At 55.8% G+C, this 17,265-nt stretch overlaps 2 protein-coding genes across 2 annotated transcripts; one reads left to right on the top strand and one right to left on the bottom strand.

Moving 5' to 3' along the window:
• Positions 1 to 409: 409 nt before the first annotated feature.
• On the bottom strand, positions 410 to 6,523 carry LOC137443972 (cytochrome P450 1A5-like). Its single transcript, XM_068144226.1, has 7 exons — positions 6,437 to 6,523; positions 4,536 to 5,402; positions 3,958 to 4,084; positions 3,325 to 3,414; positions 3,104 to 3,227; positions 2,727 to 2,813; positions 410 to 846 (listed from the first exon to the last, which is right to left on the bottom strand). Exons 2-7 carry the CDS (start codon positions 5,391 to 5,393, stop codon positions 540 to 542), a joined length of 1,593 nt encoding a protein of 530 aa, XP_068000327.1. The 5' UTR covers positions 5,394 to 5,402; positions 6,437 to 6,523; the 3' UTR covers positions 410 to 539.
• A 3,875-nt stretch (positions 6,524 to 10,398) lies between these two features.
• Positions 10,399 to 17,022, top strand: LOC137443970 (cytochrome P450 1A4-like). The gene is made up of 7 exons (XM_068144225.1): positions 10,399 to 10,492; positions 11,673 to 12,538; positions 12,768 to 12,894; positions 13,138 to 13,227; positions 13,316 to 13,439; positions 14,283 to 14,369; positions 15,600 to 17,022. The coding sequence occupies exons 1-7, from the start codon at positions 10,414 to 10,416 to the stop codon at positions 15,904 to 15,906; spliced, it is 1,680 nt and encodes a 559-aa protein (XP_068000326.1). The 5' UTR covers positions 10,399 to 10,413; the 3' UTR covers positions 15,907 to 17,022.
• The last annotated feature ends 243 nt before the right edge of the window (positions 17,023 to 17,265 follow it).

The following is a 17,265-nucleotide window of genomic DNA, read 5'->3' as shown; positions in this document are numbered from 1 at the left end:
GCCTCACTTCAACCTCTTTTCAGGGAGTTGCAGAGAGCCAGAAGGTCTCCCCTCAGCCTCCTTTTCTCCAGGCTGACCAACCCCCAGTTCCCTCAGCTGCTCCTCCCCAGCCCTGTTCTCCAGACCCTTCCCCAGCTTTGTTGCCCTCCTCTGGACATGTTCCTTCAGCTGTCAAAGAGTGATTCTCAAAGGGTACAGCCCAGTGGTACCCAGAGGAGCTGTGTTGGAGTACATTCCCTACTAGTGCATTCCCCATTTGAGTAGAAGACAGTTCACAGCCACCCCACAGACCTGCTTAGTGGTTTTAAGGTTAGATGTGAGGGAACATCCAACATTTGATGCAATATCCATCATCTGATGGAAAAGCCAACAGGGGAAGCTGAAGAAGGCAAGAAATGCTCCCAAGTGGTCAAGGTAAGAGAGGAGTTTCAACGGCCTCGGTTTATTACCTTGTCCCACAGAGTGGCACCAGCCCCAGCTGTGCTAGAAGGGCCATCCAGGTCTTTGCCTCTTGCCTGGTCAAGAGATAAAGCAAGTGCTCAGTCCCTGCTCTTCATGGGGAAGCGCTGCTTGACCTGGAAGTGTTCACATCTTCTGTGCTTCAGGCTCAGTCCATAGAGCGGCGTCATGTCCACCTGCTCACCCTCACGGACGCTGAACTCCAGCTGCTGGAGCAAGGTGGACAGGAAGAGGAAGACCTCCCACCTGGCAATGTTTTCCCCAATGCATCTCCTTTTCCCCAGGCCAAAAATCAGCACCTTCTCCCCATCCTCTTTGTTCACTTTGGTCCCATCAGCACTGAGGAAACGCTCGGGCTTGAAGGTCAGTGGATCCTTCCAAAGTTTCCTAGGAGGGAAAACAGCAGCTGCTGAGGTGGTGTCTCCTGGCCACAGATGTGGGGCAGACACTGGAAGGTGGGAGCTGTCAGTAAGAATCATTGAATCATGAAATCAATCAGGCTGGGCAACACCTTTTAGATTCATAGAACCATAGAATCACTAAGGTTGGCAGAGACCTCAAAAATCATCAAGTCCAACCTGTCACCCAAAACCTCATGACTACTAAACTATGGCACCAAGTGCCACATCCAATCCCCTCTTGAACACCTCCAGGGATGGGGACTCCACCACCTCCCTGGGCAGACCATTCCAATGGCTAACAACTCTCTCAGTAAAGAACTTTCTCCTCTCCTTGAGCCTAAACTTCCCCTGGCACAGCTTGAGACTGTGTCCTCTTGTTCTGGTCCTGGCTGACTGGGAGAAGAGACCAACACCCTCCTGGCTACAAGTTCCCTTCAGGTAGTTGTAGAGAGCAAGAAGGTCTCCCCTGAGCCTCCTCTTCTCCAGGCTAAGCAACCCCAGCTCCCTCAGCCTCTCCTCACAGGGCTGTGCTCAAGGCCTCTCCCCAGTCTTGTTGCCCTTCTCTGGACACCTTCAAGTCTCTCAATGTCCTTCTTAAACTGAGGGGCCCAGAACTGGACACAGGACTCAAGGTGTGGCCTAACCAGTGCTGAGTGCAGGGGCACAATGACCTCCCTGCTCCTGCTGGCCACACTGTTCCTGATGCAGGCCAGGATGCCCTTGGCCTTCTTGGCCCCCTGGGCACACTGCTGGCTCATGTCCAGCCAGCTGTCAACCAGCACCCCCAGCTCCCTCTCTGCCTGGCTGCTCTCCATCTACTCTGTCCCCAGCCTGTAGCACTGCCTGGGGTTGTTGTGGCCAAAGTCCAGCATCTGGCACTTGGACTTGTTCAATGTCAGCCTGTTGGACTCTGCCCATCTCTCCAGCCTGGCAAGGTCCTTCTGCAGAGCTCTGCGACCCTCTAACAGATCAACTCCTGCCCCCAGCTTGGTGTCAGCTGCAAATTTACTGATGATGGACTCAGTCCCCTCATCCAGATCATCAATAATGATATTGAACAGGATGGGTCCCAGCACTGATCCCTGGGGGACACCACTGGTGCCTGGCTGCCAGCTGGCTGTGGCACCATTCACCACCACTCTCTGGGCTCAGCCTCCAGCCAGTTCCTAACCCAGCTCTGAGTGCTGCTGTCCAAGCCAGGGGCTGACAGCTTGGCCAGGAGTTTGCTGTGGGGGATGGTGTCAAAGGCCTTGCTGAGGTCCAAGGAGACTACATCCACAGCCTGCCCCACATCCACCAGGCAGTTACCTGATCATAGAAGGAGATCAGGTTGGAGAAGCAGGACCTGCCCTTCCTAAATCCATGTTGGATGGACCCTTGGCCATCCTTCAGGTGCACAGTGACTGCCCCCAAGATGATCTGCTCCATAACTTTGACTGGCACTGAGGTCATAGAATAGATTCATAGAATACCAGGTTGGAAGGGACCTCAAGGATCATCTAGTGCAACCTTTCAGGGTAAGAACATAGTTCGAATGAGCTGGCCCAGCACCATGGTCCAACCATTAACCCAACACTGCCAAGTCCTCAGCACCACATCTACACAGCTTTTAAATCTCCCCAGGAGTGAGTCTAGCACTTCCCTTGGCAGCCTATTCCAGGGGCTTGACAACCCCTTCAGTGGAGATACTGTTCCTAATGTCCAACCTAAACCTCCCCTGGCTCAGGAGATCCCTGAATTTAGGAGATACCTTTCCTACTCCCTTTTGTCTCCAAAGGTTGGCTCTTCTTCTGCCCAGGAGGATAAACGTGCAGAAAGGGTCCTGTATGTGACTGCAGGAGGCTTTCTGCCTCAGAAGGTACTTACTCATCATGATTGACTTGCCACTGATTGACAAAGACACAGCAGTCCTTTGGGATGTAGTAGTCATTCAGCACTGTGTCCTTGGTTGTGCTGGAGAGAAAAGAGACTCTTGAGAGTCTGGGAAGCAAAAAAGGTTCCTCTGTATCCTCAGGTGATTGCTACTCTGCTCCTAACACTGCTGCTGGAAGGATGCAATCCAAAGAGGAGGCAAGAATGGCTCTTTGGAAGCTCCTGCATTGCCCTGCACAGGAGCTGTGGGCTCCCTGTGCCCATGATGAAGCCATCATTCTACAAGTTGAGTATCATCTCCCTGCCTCTCTCCACATTGCTGCCTCAAGTCCACTTTGTCCCTCCACCTCCTTCACAAATTCAAACCATACCAGTGTGGGATGGTGAAGGGCAGGAAGGAGGAGTGCCTGAACATCTCCAGGATGAAGGCCTCTGTGTAGGGCAGGCTGCCCCGGTCTGACAGCCTCGGTCTCCTCTCCTGGCCAATGGTCTGGTCTGTAGGAGGTCAAGAAGAGGGAGCTGGTTGGGGTCAGCCCTGGCCACAGAGGGTTTTTTGCCCCAGAAATGGGAGGAAGGAGGTTTATGGACTCACCTAGTTCTTCCTGGATCTTCTTCTGGATGTGGGGTTGTGTCACGAGATACAGTAGGCTCCAGGATAGGGCAGTTGTCACAGAGTCAAATCCTGGTCAGAGAGGAAAAGCACACTGAGGAGGTCTGTAGAACATGCAGGGCATGTGTCTCACCATCACACTGAGCACTCCTGGGTGGCTGAGAAGGCAGAGGACATCCTGGACACCCAGTAGGGCTGGACTTGGGTTTCTATCCTGTTGGAGAAAACTCTGCTAAAGCTTTGTGTTCTCCTTCCCCCTGATTCACCCCTGGCTCGTGTCAGGTTTGTACAGCTTCTCTGGAACTGAGGGAGTTTCCACCAAGTACCTCAAAGATGAATCAGGCAGTTGACATCTCCCTCAACCAGGAAAAGCCACACCAGTTTGTGAAGCTTGGCTGAGCTGTGAGCCATGCCCTTTGCTTTTCCTTGAAGCCTCTTTCCAGAGCTAATGGCCCAGGCTGGTCTGCCAGGACTATCCCTGGAAGGTACAGGAAGACCAGTGAAGAGAAGACCAAGTGCTTAGATGCAACCTGACTGCCTGGTGCTGGGCAAAGATGGGTCAGAGAGAGTGCTATGACATGAGGCTGAGGCTGAAGGAGTGGTGGGAAAAGATACCTGCTCCAAAGAGGTCATTCACAAGGTTGACAATCTTCTCCTTAGGAATCTGGGTGGCAGTACTAGAGTCCACTTTTTTCTCCAGGCACTGCTCAATGAGGGAGTCAGTGATGTCCCTGATGTTGTTCTGAGAGGTAAGAGGAGACAAGTCATGGAAGCAGGACCGGCAGAAGAATGGATGTTACTGAACAACAACCTGATGCTGGGGGAGCCCAGGGTGGTACAAGCTCTGGAGAGCATCATCTTTCAGAACCCATGGTCCCTCCTACTTTTGCAACCTATAAAGAAGAAGGAGATGGTTCTTCAGGGAACCTGTGGCACGAATCAGATGTTCAACCATCAAACTGACCCTGACAAGCAAGGCCATGGAGAAGGAGGACTGCAGTGCTGGGCTGCACGTGGAGAGACCACAGGGGATTCAGACTAGAGGTGGGCATGCTGGATGTCATGATACCTGCAAGGATGCAGGTGTCCATCAATGCTTGGCTGCAAGAGGAATAACCAACTCACTCCTAGAGAGAGAGAGAGAATGGGGATGCCTCTCTGGTGGTGCAGCTGAGGGTCCTGCAAGCTCTTACCTTGTCATAGGTCTGGTAGTGCTCTTTGACCCTCTTCAGCAGGAAATTGAGGAATCGCTTGTTGAAGTCTTTAAATAAGGTCATGGAGCGGCTGGGAAGGTACTGGAGGAGGGGTATGAAGTCAGCAGGATTGCCAGAAGCAGCCACATCAACAAACTGCTCAGTTTCATTCACCACACGGAGCAGCTCTTGGTCATTGTGGTCGTAGCGCTTGCCGAAGCACATGGCGCAGATGACGTTGGCCACGGACACCACCAGGTACTGGTAAGGCTCTAAGCTCTTCTTCTCATCCATCACCTGGAGAAACTTGGTGACCAGGTACTCAGCCTCCTTGGAGATGTGCTCCTCCAAGAGGCAGATGGAAGGTGAAGTGGGGCTGGAAGTGATGGAGAAGGTCTTGAGGGCGTTCTGGGCCAGCTTCCTGCGGGCTCTCCACACCTCCCCTGAGTCGGGGCTGAAGGCCAGGCTCTGGCCATCTGCAATGTAACGGAAGCTATAGAGGTCAGGACGCCCCATGAAGTCTTCTCCTTGCTTCACCAGGGCTTGCTTGATGGTGTCCAACCCACTCAGCACCACCACAGGCCGGGTGCCAATCCTGATCCCCACCACGTCCCCATACTTCTGGCTCAGCTTGGTCAGGACCAGGTGCATGTCCTTCCTCAGCTCCAGCACGTTGCCCAGGATGGGGTAGCCTCGGGGGCCTGGGGGGCTCTTCAGACCCTTGGGCACACGCTGCTGAAGGGACTGGACAAGCAGGAAGAGCAAGCAGAAGACAGCAGCCACGAGGAGGACCTCAGTGGCCGAGACAACTCCTTGGCTTCCCAGCAGTGACATCCCAGCCTTCATCACTGCCAGCATGTGGGAACTCTAAAGGAGTTGAAGAGGACTGTGTCAAAGAGGTTAGCAGGAGGTTGAGTCCTCCAGATGTTCCTGATGCTGAGAAAGGGCACTGAGTGGCTTTAAATGGTTCAGGCTGATGGAGCTGCCTGTATAGCACCTGGGGGTTTTCAAGGGCACAAACTGGAGACCTATAAAGACTCCGAACACATCCATCACTTAACAGAGACCTCAGCTCCCCAGAGCCTGTCATGGCAGATCTTCCCCTGCAGAAGATCCACAACCAGGGATACCTTCTGTTTGCAACAGGGCACAGAAAAGTGCAGGAAGGGAGGAGGGGAGGAACAGAAGTCCCTCAGTGAAGCTGGACCCATGCCCACCAAACCCATGGGGATTTATACCCAGGAGGTTGGATCTGCTGGGAGGTCACCAGCACAGGGCTGCCCTGCAGGAGCTCACAGCTCACTGAGCGGGGAGGGGAGGGAGGGGAGGGCCTCATGCATGATTTTCTCCTTCAACCCCAAATCACAGAATCATTGAATCATTAAGTAGGGAAAAGATCTCTAAGATCACCAAGTCCAACTGCCAATCCACCACCACCATGGGCATTATACCATGCCCCAACGCACCATGGCCACAGGTTTACCTGAACACCTCCAGGGATGGTAACTCCACCATCTCCCTGTGCAGCCTGCTGCAAACCCTGACCCTCTTGCAGTGAAGAAGTTTTTCCTATTGTCCAGCCTAAACCTCCCTTGGTGCAACTTGAGGCTATTTCTTCTCATGCTATCACTTGTTACTAGGAAGAGACCAACCCCCTCATGGCTCCAACCTCCTTTCAGGGAGTTGTAGAGAACAATGAGGTCTCCCCTCAGCCTTCTCTTCTCCAGACTGAACAACCCCAAGTTCCCTCGGCTGTTCCTCCCCAGCCCTGTTCTCCAGACCCTTCTCTAGCTTTGTTGCCCTTCTCTGGACCTCACCAGCACCTCAGTGTCCTTAATGTGACCATGCCAGTCCTGTACCCATGCTCAGGAGCACACTCACACACACAAGTCGTCTGCTACCTTCAGATCCTTGTGATACACAGGGCTGGGTCTGCTGCAAGCAGCTCCCAGCAGAAGGGGTCTGGCAGCTGCCTGCTCTTCTCCCACCTGGACCTTCTTCTCCTCCCACCAGGAAGGACATGGCTTTATATACGCAGCCCATCTTTGCGCAGCCAGGTGATTTGGTCGTGTTATGACACAAAAGCTATCCATTAACAAAGGAGGCTGAGCCTGGCTGGAGCCAGCCCAAGAAGCCAGGGAAGATTTTTCCTTAGCTCCGACAGGCTCTGGGGGGTGAATGGAGACTTCTCCTCCCACCCTAGAGCTCAGGATGGCAGGGCAGAAAGGGGTCAGGGAGGCAGAAGGGACAGGGAGAACAGAAAGGGGTCCCTATGCACTGCTCTTGTGAGAAGGGAGGATACACTCAGGGCATCACTGCCCTCTGGGTGCAGAAATTCCCTCAAAGACCATTCCTGGCCTGGCCAAACCATTCCCAGCATACAGAGAGAGCTCTCTCTCACCTCTATGGCCAGTCTGGAGGTGCTAGGAACTGCATCCTACAGCTGCTTCCAGGAGTGAGAGGCTGTGATTGCAGCAAAGCATCCATGGGTCTCCATCCCCAGGGAATCACCCAGCACGTTGAGTGCCCTGTGCCTGGTGGTGGCAGGACCTTCTGGCCCGGTGGTGGAGGAGCCAGGCTCAGGTTAACCATTGCCCAGGTTTGCGTGAGAAGGCAGCTGGCTCAGGTCCTCCCCTGGCTCAGGGCAGAGGGGAGGAGGAGCAGGAGGAGGTGAGTCCAAGAGATAGGAGAGGTGAAAGGGGCAAAGCTGGGGGCAGTTCATCCTTCCAAACACATCACAGCTTGCCCAACCCAGCCGGGCAAGATGCAGGAGCGAGCGGAGCCGTTGCTGCAGCCTGGATGAAATTCAAGGCTTTTGGGAAGGAGCAGGAAGGAGCCAGAACTTTGAGGGGTTGGCCCCAAAGTTTCCTTCAGGCTTTGAAAAACTGGAGTGGGAATTTGGCCCGGGTAAAAGCTGAGCTAATCTTTAATAAAGGCTTTCAACATCGGGGCTAATCAGGCTCATTAATGGCAATGACGCCGTTCATTAATGTTTGGCAAGAACAGTTACAAAACCCTGGCTGCTAATATCTCTGCTGATAATTGCTGAGCACCTCACAGACCAACCAGCCTCAGCTTCACCAGGCAGTGCCTCACAGCGAGGAAAGCCTCAGGAGGGCTTTTGTGGAGGCAGGCTGGGCTTCCACAGCAACAGGCCAACGGAGGGCTTGCCGTGGGAGCTGCATCCAGCCAGCCTCTCCCACCCCCACGGATCTAGGATTCTATGATTCTGCCCAGCTCTGCTGTGTGGGATTGGGGTTGGGGAGGCAGCATTTCCAGCCTCATGCAGGTGGGGAGCCTGCAGCAGTCTCTCCTAGGGGTAGGATGAGAGGAACTGGCCTCCAGTTGCTCCAGGGGAGGTGTAAGTTGAACGTCAGGAACAATTTCTTTACTGCAAGAGGGGTCAGGGTTTGGAACAGGCTGCCCAGGGAGGTGGTGGAGTCACCATCCCTGGAGGTGTCCAAGAACTGTGTGATCATGGCACTTTGGGAGGTGGTTTAATGGCCATTGTGATCTCAGGTTGATGGTTGGACTGGATGTTCTTAGAGACCTTTTCCAACCAAAACAGTTCTATGATTCTGTACCCCAAAGCAGTGGAAAAGATGAGGAGGGTCCTGAGCCTCACTTATCCCTCTCTCATCCCCTCCCATCCCCTTCCCTGCCCCACTAGCCTCCTGGGAGCTCCCTGCCAAGCCCTGCAGGGGCTGGGTGCCTCCTGATGAGAACAGTGTTAAGTGCTCCTGCCTTGCGTGCCAGGCAGCCTCACGCCCCAACACCCAGCATCACCCAGCACCGGGCTCGCACCCGGCCACCGCCCTGTGCTCAGCCCTCAGCTCTCCACAGCTGGCCGGGGAGCAGGCAGTGGCGAGCTGCTGTCAAGTCCCTGCACCTTGGCAGGGTTTTGGTGGCCAAGGTTGTGGTGCCAATGGGTGTGTGTGTGTGCAAGGACACACATGAACGCCAGCCCCACATGTGTGAGTGTGGGGTGACAGTAGGGATGTGGCTTCCCCAGGAGCTGTGACCAGGACTGTCCCTGTGTGCGTGGAGAACGTCTCCACCTTTGTGAGCACATTGGTGTGTCCTGTGTGGTCCTTGTGTCCCAAGCAGCCCCTCTCCTGAGCCACTGGGAAAGGCAGCGTGGTCCCTGAGGGTGCACAGCCCTGTGCCTGGGACCATGGCAGCACCCTTCAGGGACCCCTGCACCCCAAAGGGGACATCGGCGGTGGCACGGTAGGGAACCACCTTCCTCCCCAGTCCTTACTGGAGAGGGATGGGACATCTGTGTCCTGTCGAGGGGGACACAAGTGGCAGCGGGGGCTGCTGGTATCTTTCAGGTGTTGGCAGTGTTCCGTTTACTGGGTGCTGAAGTCCCGTCCCGACGCCCGCCCTGACCCCAGCCAGCCCGAGGGTGGCTGGTCCTGAGCTGCTCCGGCGCCACCTTGACCCCGGGCCAGGCTCGTGGACGTGGGGCCACCGCCCTGGTCCTTTAAAAGCCATTTCCCCCCCCACCCACCCGTAGCGTGACTGCGAGTGACCGAGGCGGCCCTCCCGGGTTTGGCCGGAGCCCCTTCGCACGCGATGTCCCCAGTGTCACCTCTGGGACCCCCCAGCCCAAAGCGGGGTGGGACGCACCGGTCCCTCTCTCATGCCGCTGAGGACAGGGATGCAGGTGGAGCGGGGGGCAGAGATGTGGGCCGCAGCTCGGTCCCCCTTATCCTCCTTGAAGGGCAGGTCCTGCTGTGTCACACCGCGGGGACCGGGGATGGAGGCGCTGGAGCCGCAAACTCTGCCCGAGGCCCGCCCCCCCCTCCCCCTTTTGTCGCCCGAGCATCCCCCCGCCATGACGTGCCCGCCCGCCCCCTCCTGCCCCATGGCGGTGCCACCTCGCCCCGCGGGCCGCTGTGTCCCTCGGGGACAGGAGGTGACAGAGGGCACAGCCGCTTCTCACGCGAACCTGGACAATCTTTAACAGGGGCCAGGGCACCGAGGGCCGTGACCCACCCCCGGGGGCTGCCCCTCTGCACCCCTGCACCCCCTGCACGGGGACCCGATCCAGGCTGGGAGTCAGGAATTCCATTCCCCGTCTGGAACCCAGGGGCGGCCACGCAGCGGGAGGGGGCTGGGGGGGATGTCGAGGACGGGTAGGGATGCGGTGACCCCTTCCCCGGTCTTCTCCCTCCGCTTTACCGGGCAGCACAGGCGAAGCGGACGGGCAAAGCCGCGGGGAGGGCACCGCTCATCCCCGCGCGTTAGTGGAGCACCGTGGCTGGGGGATCCTAACAGCGGGGCTGGTTTCCCACGCTCCCGCTCGCCCCGCGGCTCCGGACACCGGGAACATCTCAGGGCTGCAGGCAGCGGCGGCGGGGAAGCGGGAGATGGGATGGAGCCGGGTGCCCGCAGCGAGGAGTGGGATGGGAAAGGGGGGTGGGAAATCAGCGGAACGGAGGCGCTGCCCTGGGTGGGGTTTTGGGGAGGTCGGGGGAACCGGTGCTCGGTACCGGCGCCTTTAAGATCCTGCCGGTAGCGTGACTGGAGTGACCAGGGCGGTACGGGTTGCCCAAACATCCCGCCCGCTTCGCACGCAATGCCCCCCCCCGGGCTGGAATACCACGAGAGGCACGGGCACCCCCCACCCGACCCGTTGGGACACCCACCCCCACCCCCCAAACCCTCTCTGTTCCTTCATCCGCCCCTTCGTAGCTACCCCACCGGGGGGACACGCAGGGCACCGGGGCTCCTCCGCCCGGGGTTGGGGTGGGGGGAAAGCCGTCGGGGAGGGGGGGTCCGAAGAGTTCTCGAGGAGTTTGGACAGACGTCAGCTTTGATTAGGCTGCGGTCACGTGACGGGAGGCTACCGGGCCAATCAGGGCGGGCGGCGATGCATATAAAGCAGGATCGAAGGGCGCAAGGGTACCTGCTGCCAGGATCGGGCCCCTCCCCGCCGCGCCGCTCCGCAGGTGAGTTACCCCCCGCTCCCCGGGGGATGGAGAGGAGCGGGCGACACTTCCCCAGGACTCCCCTCCACCTTCTCAAGGGGTGGGAGCCCTGCAGCTGGGTGTTCCCCTTCTCTGGCTCCCCCAAATCTCACACGGCATCCTTCTCACAGCTGTCGGGAGGTGAATTCTGGCCGGGAGGGTCTTTTGCGGGTAACCCTTTGCCCCACAGTCCCAATCTCTCTGGGGTGTCCACCCTATCTCAAAGGGTTGGGAAGAGGTCCCAGCTGGGCTGCAGAGGTGCCAGCAGCCCTTCATCTTTGGGCTCTTTGTCCTGTGGGAGGTTGGGGTCTTGTGGGGGGCTGCCAAACCCGAGGGGAGGTGGGATGTCAGAGCCTGCCTTTCCGTGCTCCTGGTTCGGGAGGTTCTGTGGGACTTCTGGTCCCCCAGCTCCCACAGCCTGCTGGCCCCACATAGCTGCAGCCATGGCCAGCTTTTGTGGCTAGCCTCTTTTGGAAGGTCGGTGGCAGCGCTGGGCAGAGTTTGGCAGTGAGCAGAGGGTTGGGGTGAGCAACCAGATGACTCCAATTGGAAGGACTCAGCTCTCCAGGAGCTGAGAGCTGTGGAAGACTTTGCAGTTGAAAAGAGGTCCTGTGGTTGGGAGAGCACATCCCCTCTCCTGGCTCACAGAAAAGAAGATGCAGGACCTATTCCTGTTACTCCTGGCTAGAAAAAAACCCCACAGAACAGAACAAAAAACCTGCTTTGAAGAGTGAGCAGTTTCCTGAAGTGTGGAGCTTAAGCTCCACAAGTCTCAAGCTGTGCCAGGGGAAGTTTAGGCTGGAGGTGAGGAGAAAGTTCTTCACTGAGAGAGTCGTTTGCCATTGGGATGTGCTGCCCAGGGAGGTGGTGGAGTCCCCATCCCTGGAGGTGTTCAAGAGGGGATTGGATGTGGCACTTGGTGCCATGGTTTAGTCATGAGGTCTGTGGTGATAGGTTGGACTTGATGATCCTTGAGGTCTCTTCCAACCTTGGTGATTCTGTGAAAACTGAGGCAGCTATGCAGCAGAAGTGGAGCCCAGCTCCTGCAGTCCTGTGTGGTGTCTACTAAGACCATCTCAAACTAGAAGCGCTCCATGGACCTTACCCTCCTTCTGCCTATCCCTCCCTCCCCCCCATAATGTCTCTTTGCTTTATTGCCAAGGTTTCAGTGTGCTGGCAGTGATGAAGGCTGGGATGTCACTGCTGGGAAGCCAAGGAGTTGTCTCGGCCACTGAGATCCTCCTCGCGGCTGCTGTCTTCTGCTTGCTCTTCCTGCTTGTCCAGTCCCTTCAGCAGCGTGTGCCCAAGGGTCTGAAGAGCCCCCCAGGCCCCCGAGGCTACCCCATCCTGGGCAACGTGCTGGAGCTGAGGAAGGACATGCACCTGGTCCTGACCAAGCTGAGCCAGAAGTATGGGGACGTGGTGGGGATCAGGATTGGCACCCGGCCTGTGGTGGTGCTGAGTGGGTTGGACACCATCAAGCAAGCCCTGGTGAAGCAAGGAGAAGACTTCATGGGGCGTCCTGACCTCCACAGCTTCAAGTACATTTCAAATGGGCACAGCCTGGCCTTCAGCCCCGACTCAGGGGAGGTGTGGAGAGCCCGCAGGAAGCTGGCCCAGAACGCCCTCAAGACCTTCTCCATCACTTCCAGCCCCACCTCCTCTTCCACCTGCCTCTTGGAGGAGCACATCTCCAAGGAGGCTGAGTACCTGGTCACCAAGTTTCTCCAGGTGATGGATGAGAAGAGGAGCTTTGACCTCACCCAGTACCTGGTGGTGTCCGTGGCCAACGTCATCTGCGCCATGTGCTTCGGCAAGCGCTACGACCACAATGACCAAGAGCTGCTCCATGTAGTGAACCTCAACAACGATTTTGGGGATGTGGCTGGTTCTGGCCATCCTGCTGACTTCATCCCCCTCCTCCAGTACCTTCCCAGCCGCTCCATGCAGATGTTTAAGGACGTCAACAGGCGCTTCAGCCTCTTTGTGCAAAAAATTGTCCAGGAGCATTACGCCACCTTTGATAAGGTAAGAGCTTGGATGCTTTGGATGTGGGTTGAGATGCCTACAGCTGTGAGATGCTGCTTACCTGACAATGGGGGGTAGTCCCTTGTCCCCCTACCCCTGCCCAGGGGAGCTCCTTGGAGCTCTTGAATCCATAGTTAATGCCCACAGGAGCTGGGAATGGCTAGGGGGGAATTTTCCCCAGCTCTGGGTGCCCACAATGTCCCTGACCAGGAGCTGTCCTCTTCCCCAGGAGCACATCAGGGACATCACAGACTCACTGATTGAGCACTGCCAAGAGAAGAGTGTTGGGGAGGACACCCACATCCCCATCTCCAATGAGAAGATCATCGGCCTTGTCTATGACCTCTTTGGGGCAGGTGAGAAGGTTTCTGAGGGTAGAGCCTTGCTGCCAGGAGGCTGGATGGGGGAGCTGGAGCTGTTGGTGTGACATCCTGTCCTCCTTGGTCCTTTGGAGCTGCTGCTGCTGGGCTCTTGGGTGGCCTCCTGAGCAGTGATCAGAGCAGATGAGGGAAGAGGTCCAAGGCAAACACCCAGGGTGGTAGGGTCTGTAAATCCCCTCTCACCTCTCCTCTTCTGAAAAAGTGCCTTTTCATCTCCAGGCTTTGACACTGTAACAACTGCCCTGTGCTGGAGCCTCATGTATGCTGCCTTGTACCCTGACATCCAGAAGAAGATCCAGGAAGAACTAGGTGAGTCCACAAACCTCCTTCCCCAGAGCCAAAAACCCCTCTGGCCAGGGCTGATCCCAACCAGCTCCCTCTTCTTGACCCCCTACAGACCAGACCATTGGCCAGGAGAGGAGACCGAGGCTGTCAGACCGGAGCAGGCTGCCCTACACAGAGGCCTTCATCCTGGAGATGTTCAGGCACTCCTCCTTCCTGCCCTTCACCATCCCACACTGGTATGGGCTGGAGCAGCTGACACAGTGTTTGTGGGGTGGGGTGTTCTTTTGGAGGGGTTTTCTAGGAGGTGCTTGGAAACTGATCCCTGCTGTGGGGAAACATTCCAGGGCACAGCCCGGAAAGCTCTGCACTGCTTTTACACTCACTGACGGTGCATCTGCCACCTTGCTCTGGTGCCTGTGGCTGCATCATAAAGCCACCAAATGGTTTTGGTTGGCAAAACACTGTAGGATGATCAAGTCCAACCATTCTCTGCCTCTTTCAAGGCTGGTGCTAAATCATGGCCCTCAGCACCCCACCGCATCTCCCCATTTTAAAACACCTCCAGGGATGGGGATTTAACTACCTCCCTGGGAAGCCATTTTCAGGGCTTGACAAACCTTTCTGTGAAGAAGTTTCTTCTAACATTCAACCTAAATCTCTCCTGGTATAACTTGAAGCTATTTCCTCTTCTCCTGTAACTTCTTCTTTGGGAGAAGAGACCAACCCTCACCTGGGTTGGTCCAGGTGAGCTCCAGGGAGCTGTAGAGAGAAATGAGGCTTCCTCTCAGTCTTCTCTTCTCAAACTAACCAACCCCAGTTCCTTCAGCTGCTCCTCACCAGCCCTGTTCTTCAGACCCTTCCCCAGCTTTGTTGCCCTTCTCTGGACCTTCTGCAGCCCCTCAATGCTGCTCTTGGAGTGAGGGTCCCGAAACTGGACCCAGTACTCCAGGTGTGGCCTCAGGAGTGCTGCATACAGGGGGACAATAACTTCCCTGGTCCTGCTGGCCACACTCTTGCTGCTCCAGGCCAGGATGCTGTTGGCCTTCCTGACTACTTCTCTCTGCCCATGTGCCTTTCAGCACGACGAAAGCGACAGTGCTCAATGGCTACTACATCCCCAAGGACACCTGCGTGTTTGTCAACCAGTGGCAAGTCAATCATGATGAGTGAGTACACCAAATACCCAGGAAAAGGTGGATTGGACCAAAAATGGTGTGTTTGGGATGGTGAGCCCAGCCTTATCTCTCTTGGGCATGGAGGTCACTGCTTCAGCAGCTCCCCAGCTCCAGTGCTTCTCCAATCTATAGAACCATTCAGGTTAGAATCGATCTCTAAAGCCATCAAGTCCAACCATCAAGCCACCACCATTAATGCCCACTAAACCACGTCCTGAAGTGGCAGGTCTGGTTTTGAACACCCAAATGTGTTCCTGTGCAGCAATGTGGGGATGTCCTCCCTGCACTGGACTTTCTGCCTACGTGTGAGGGCTGGCAGCTTGGGCTGCTGAATAACCAGGAATTGACTGATCCTCCTGCCAAGCAGCCCTTGTGATCTGGCTTGATGGTTCTGGATGTGCTCAATGGAAGTGCCTGGTTCCCTCTTTCAGGGAGAAAAATGTCCTGACTTGACTCTTGTTAAATGCAACAGGCTCATGTTGTAACTGCTGACAGGAAAAAACCAAAGCCCCACCTTACCCCCGCACTGCTCTCCAGTAGAGACTCTCCGGGGCGGGGGGGGGGGGAGTATGTTGACTTAGACTTGATAAGGAAGGTGGGTTCCAGATCAGAGCTTTGGGATCAGAAGGCCAAGATATTTGTATCCAAGTAGCACAGAACCATTGGGATATCCCTTCTGCTCCTGCATATGCTGTGGAGCATTGCAGCAGGGGCACTGTCTTCAGGGCTGGAAAGGATTCCCCATACCTAAGCAGAAGTTCTCAGCTGAGACAATGGAAAACCCCACCTGGAACCTCCCAGCAGCTGAGCTGGGACAGGCTGGGAAGTTTTTGCTGGGAGGATTCAAGGTGGGAAAACTCTCAGGTGCCCATCTTTCCTTTTGTAAGAGCAGCTGGCTGCTCTCTGCGCTCCGATTTGGCTGGAGCTGCAGGAGCTCTTCGCTACTGCACGCTGAATCAAATCCATCTCCGGTGCCTGCCCAGGCAAACAAGCTCTGGGTTTGGAAAGGAGGTTTCAGCAGGCTGAGCTGACGGGGGCCTGACACATAGTTGGCATTTTAGATCAGGGGGAAGATGTTGCCAAAGTTGGTTTTGGTGAAATGAGAAATGATTGTGATGCTTCTCCCCCTGCGAGGAGTTGTTTTGACTGCTCTCCCCGCCACAAATGGGTGCCAATAGGCTTCCTCAGGTGTGTCAACCCTTCTCCTACACTCTGCTGCAGGAAGCTTTGGAAGGATCCTTCAGCCTTCAACCCCCAGCGGTTCCTCAACGCTGCAGGGACTGAAATAAACAGGATGGAGAGCGACAAAGTGCTGGCCTTCGGCTTGGGGAAGAGGCGCTGCATCGGGGAGACCATCGGCCGCTGGGAGGTCTTCCTCTTCTTGGCTATCATGCTGCAGCAGCTGGAGTTCAGCCTGGTGCCAGGGGAGAAGGTGGACATCACCCCCCAGTATGGGCTGACCATGAAGTACAAGAAATGTGAGCTCTTCCAGGTCAAGAAGCGCTCCCCCATGAAGGGCTCTGCATAAGGGGCTGGAGGAAGCATCGCTTTGCAGAGGGAAGTTGGACACTCAGCCTGCTCTTGCCAACACTCTCTAGAGGCTAGCACAGCCCCCTCGTTGTGTTGCTTCACTGGAGGCTTGTTCATCTCATGGAAAGGCAAAGTGGGGGGAGGGATGAAGCTGGCTTTGTTGGGCTCCTCGTAGCCTCCCTGGCCAGCTCCACTGCCCTTGCCCCAAAAAAAGCTCAGGAGAAGTCCAGCCTGCTAATCCCTCTGGGGGAGGTCCAGCCCTGTTGTTGTTGGTGGGGTGGGGAGGGAAAGACTCTTTGGGCTGGACAAGCATTGTGGGATATCTAGAGGAGTGTTCTCAACTCCCTTCAGCCACCAAATAGGAGCAAACCTGCAGGTTCCTTCCTGAGAAACCTGGCCAGCCTTTTCCCATGGGATGAAAGTCATCCTGCCTCATTTGGCAGAGCTGTTGGTAAACCCTTCAGCTCCCCATGCTGCTAGGAGCAGGCTCTTTCTGTTGCCCCAGCTGCCTCCTAAAGGGCTCTTGAGGTGATACAGGGGCCAAACCCTCCCTCGTGTCACCGCCTGTCTCGAGTGGACCCACTCTGGGTGCACCTTTTGCACAGCGAGATTCTCTGAATGTAAACCCTTGAAATGATTCCCTGCGTGTTTTCCACCAATCTTGGTGAGATCCTCCTGGAGACAAGAAATCAAATGTGTCTACATCCATAAGTAGTGCTGGGATGAGCTGAGTTGGTTCAGCACCCTCCCAGAAACCCCCTGGAAAACACCAAAGGGCTGAGACGAAGGATCAAGCAGCAGCACCAAGAGGCACAAAGAGCAGAATCATTTCTGGCTTTCAGACTTTGTATTTGCTGCCTTCTTTTTTAAACTATATTATTTGTCCTCCTTTTTTTTTGTTTTTTAAAGCTAGAAATATGTTTCTATATTCAGCCTGGTAAGAGGAGCAAGGGTTTGAGGGCTGCAGATGACACATGGTCTGCTTGAGCCAGCCTGGAGGTGAATCCTTGTGGGAATCAAAGCAAGCTCCTTGGTACCCAGTTGGAACGTCTCTGTAAGCTGGGACATGGACTGCACAGTGTTTCTAACCCAATAAAGGCTTCTCTGAATGTTTCTTGAGGTTTCCTGCTGGTTTTATTCCCCTGGGAAAAGGTTGGGTTTTTTGGGGGGGAAAGCCTCACAGCTCTCCATCATCCTCAGAAATCTGCTTTGGGTATGATGCATCAGGATGATTGTGTTTGGTTTTTTTCCTAAAGGAACAGGTGCTGCCTGCTCCTTTACTGGCAAGGCTGTGCCACCAGTGCCATTTAGTCCTCCTGGAGGTTGGTTGTGGTCTGCTCCCACCGAGCTGGGATGT

The sequence above is a fragment of the Melanerpes formicivorus genome, unplaced genomic scaffold, assembly GCF_026170545.1.
Source record: "Melanerpes formicivorus ecotype bairdi unplaced genomic scaffold, bMelFor1.0.p_v2 SCAF_10, whole genome shotgun sequence".
In the NCBI taxonomy this organism is placed as follows: domain Eukaryota; kingdom Metazoa; phylum Chordata; class Aves; order Piciformes; family Picidae; genus Melanerpes; species Melanerpes formicivorus.
Note: the sequence above shows the minus strand (reverse complement) of the source record. Positions and strands in the feature narration are given on the sequence as shown.

What these genes read in the sequence shown, in the direction of transcription:
- LOC137443972 (XM_068144226.1), bottom strand. Translation starts at nt 5,393, where the DNA reads ATGCTGGCAGTGATGAAGGCTGGGATGTCACTGCTGGGAAGCCAAGGA. An exon ending in GAATGACCTCTTTGGAGCAG is followed by an intron (nt 3,415 to 3,957) that starts GTATCTTTTCCC and finishes CTCTCTGACCAG; the next exon opens with GATTTGACTCTGTGACAACT. An exon ending in TGGCAAGTCAATCATGATGA is followed by an intron (nt 847 to 2,726) that starts GTAAGTACCTTC and finishes TTTCCCTCCTAG; the next exon opens with GAAACTTTGGAAGGATCCAC.
- LOC137443970 (XM_068144225.1), top strand. Translation starts at nt 10,414, where the DNA reads ATGCATATAAAGCAGGATCGAAGGGCGCAAGGGTACCTGCTGCCAGGA. An exon ending in GAAGATCCAGGAAGAACTAG is followed by an intron (nt 13,228 to 13,315) that starts GTGAGTCCACAA and finishes GACCCCCTACAG; the next exon opens with ACCAGACCATTGGCCAGGAG. An exon ending in CCCTTCACCATCCCACACTG is followed by an intron (nt 13,440 to 14,282) that starts GTATGGGCTGGA and finishes TGTGCCTTTCAG; the next exon opens with CACGACGAAAGCGACAGTGC.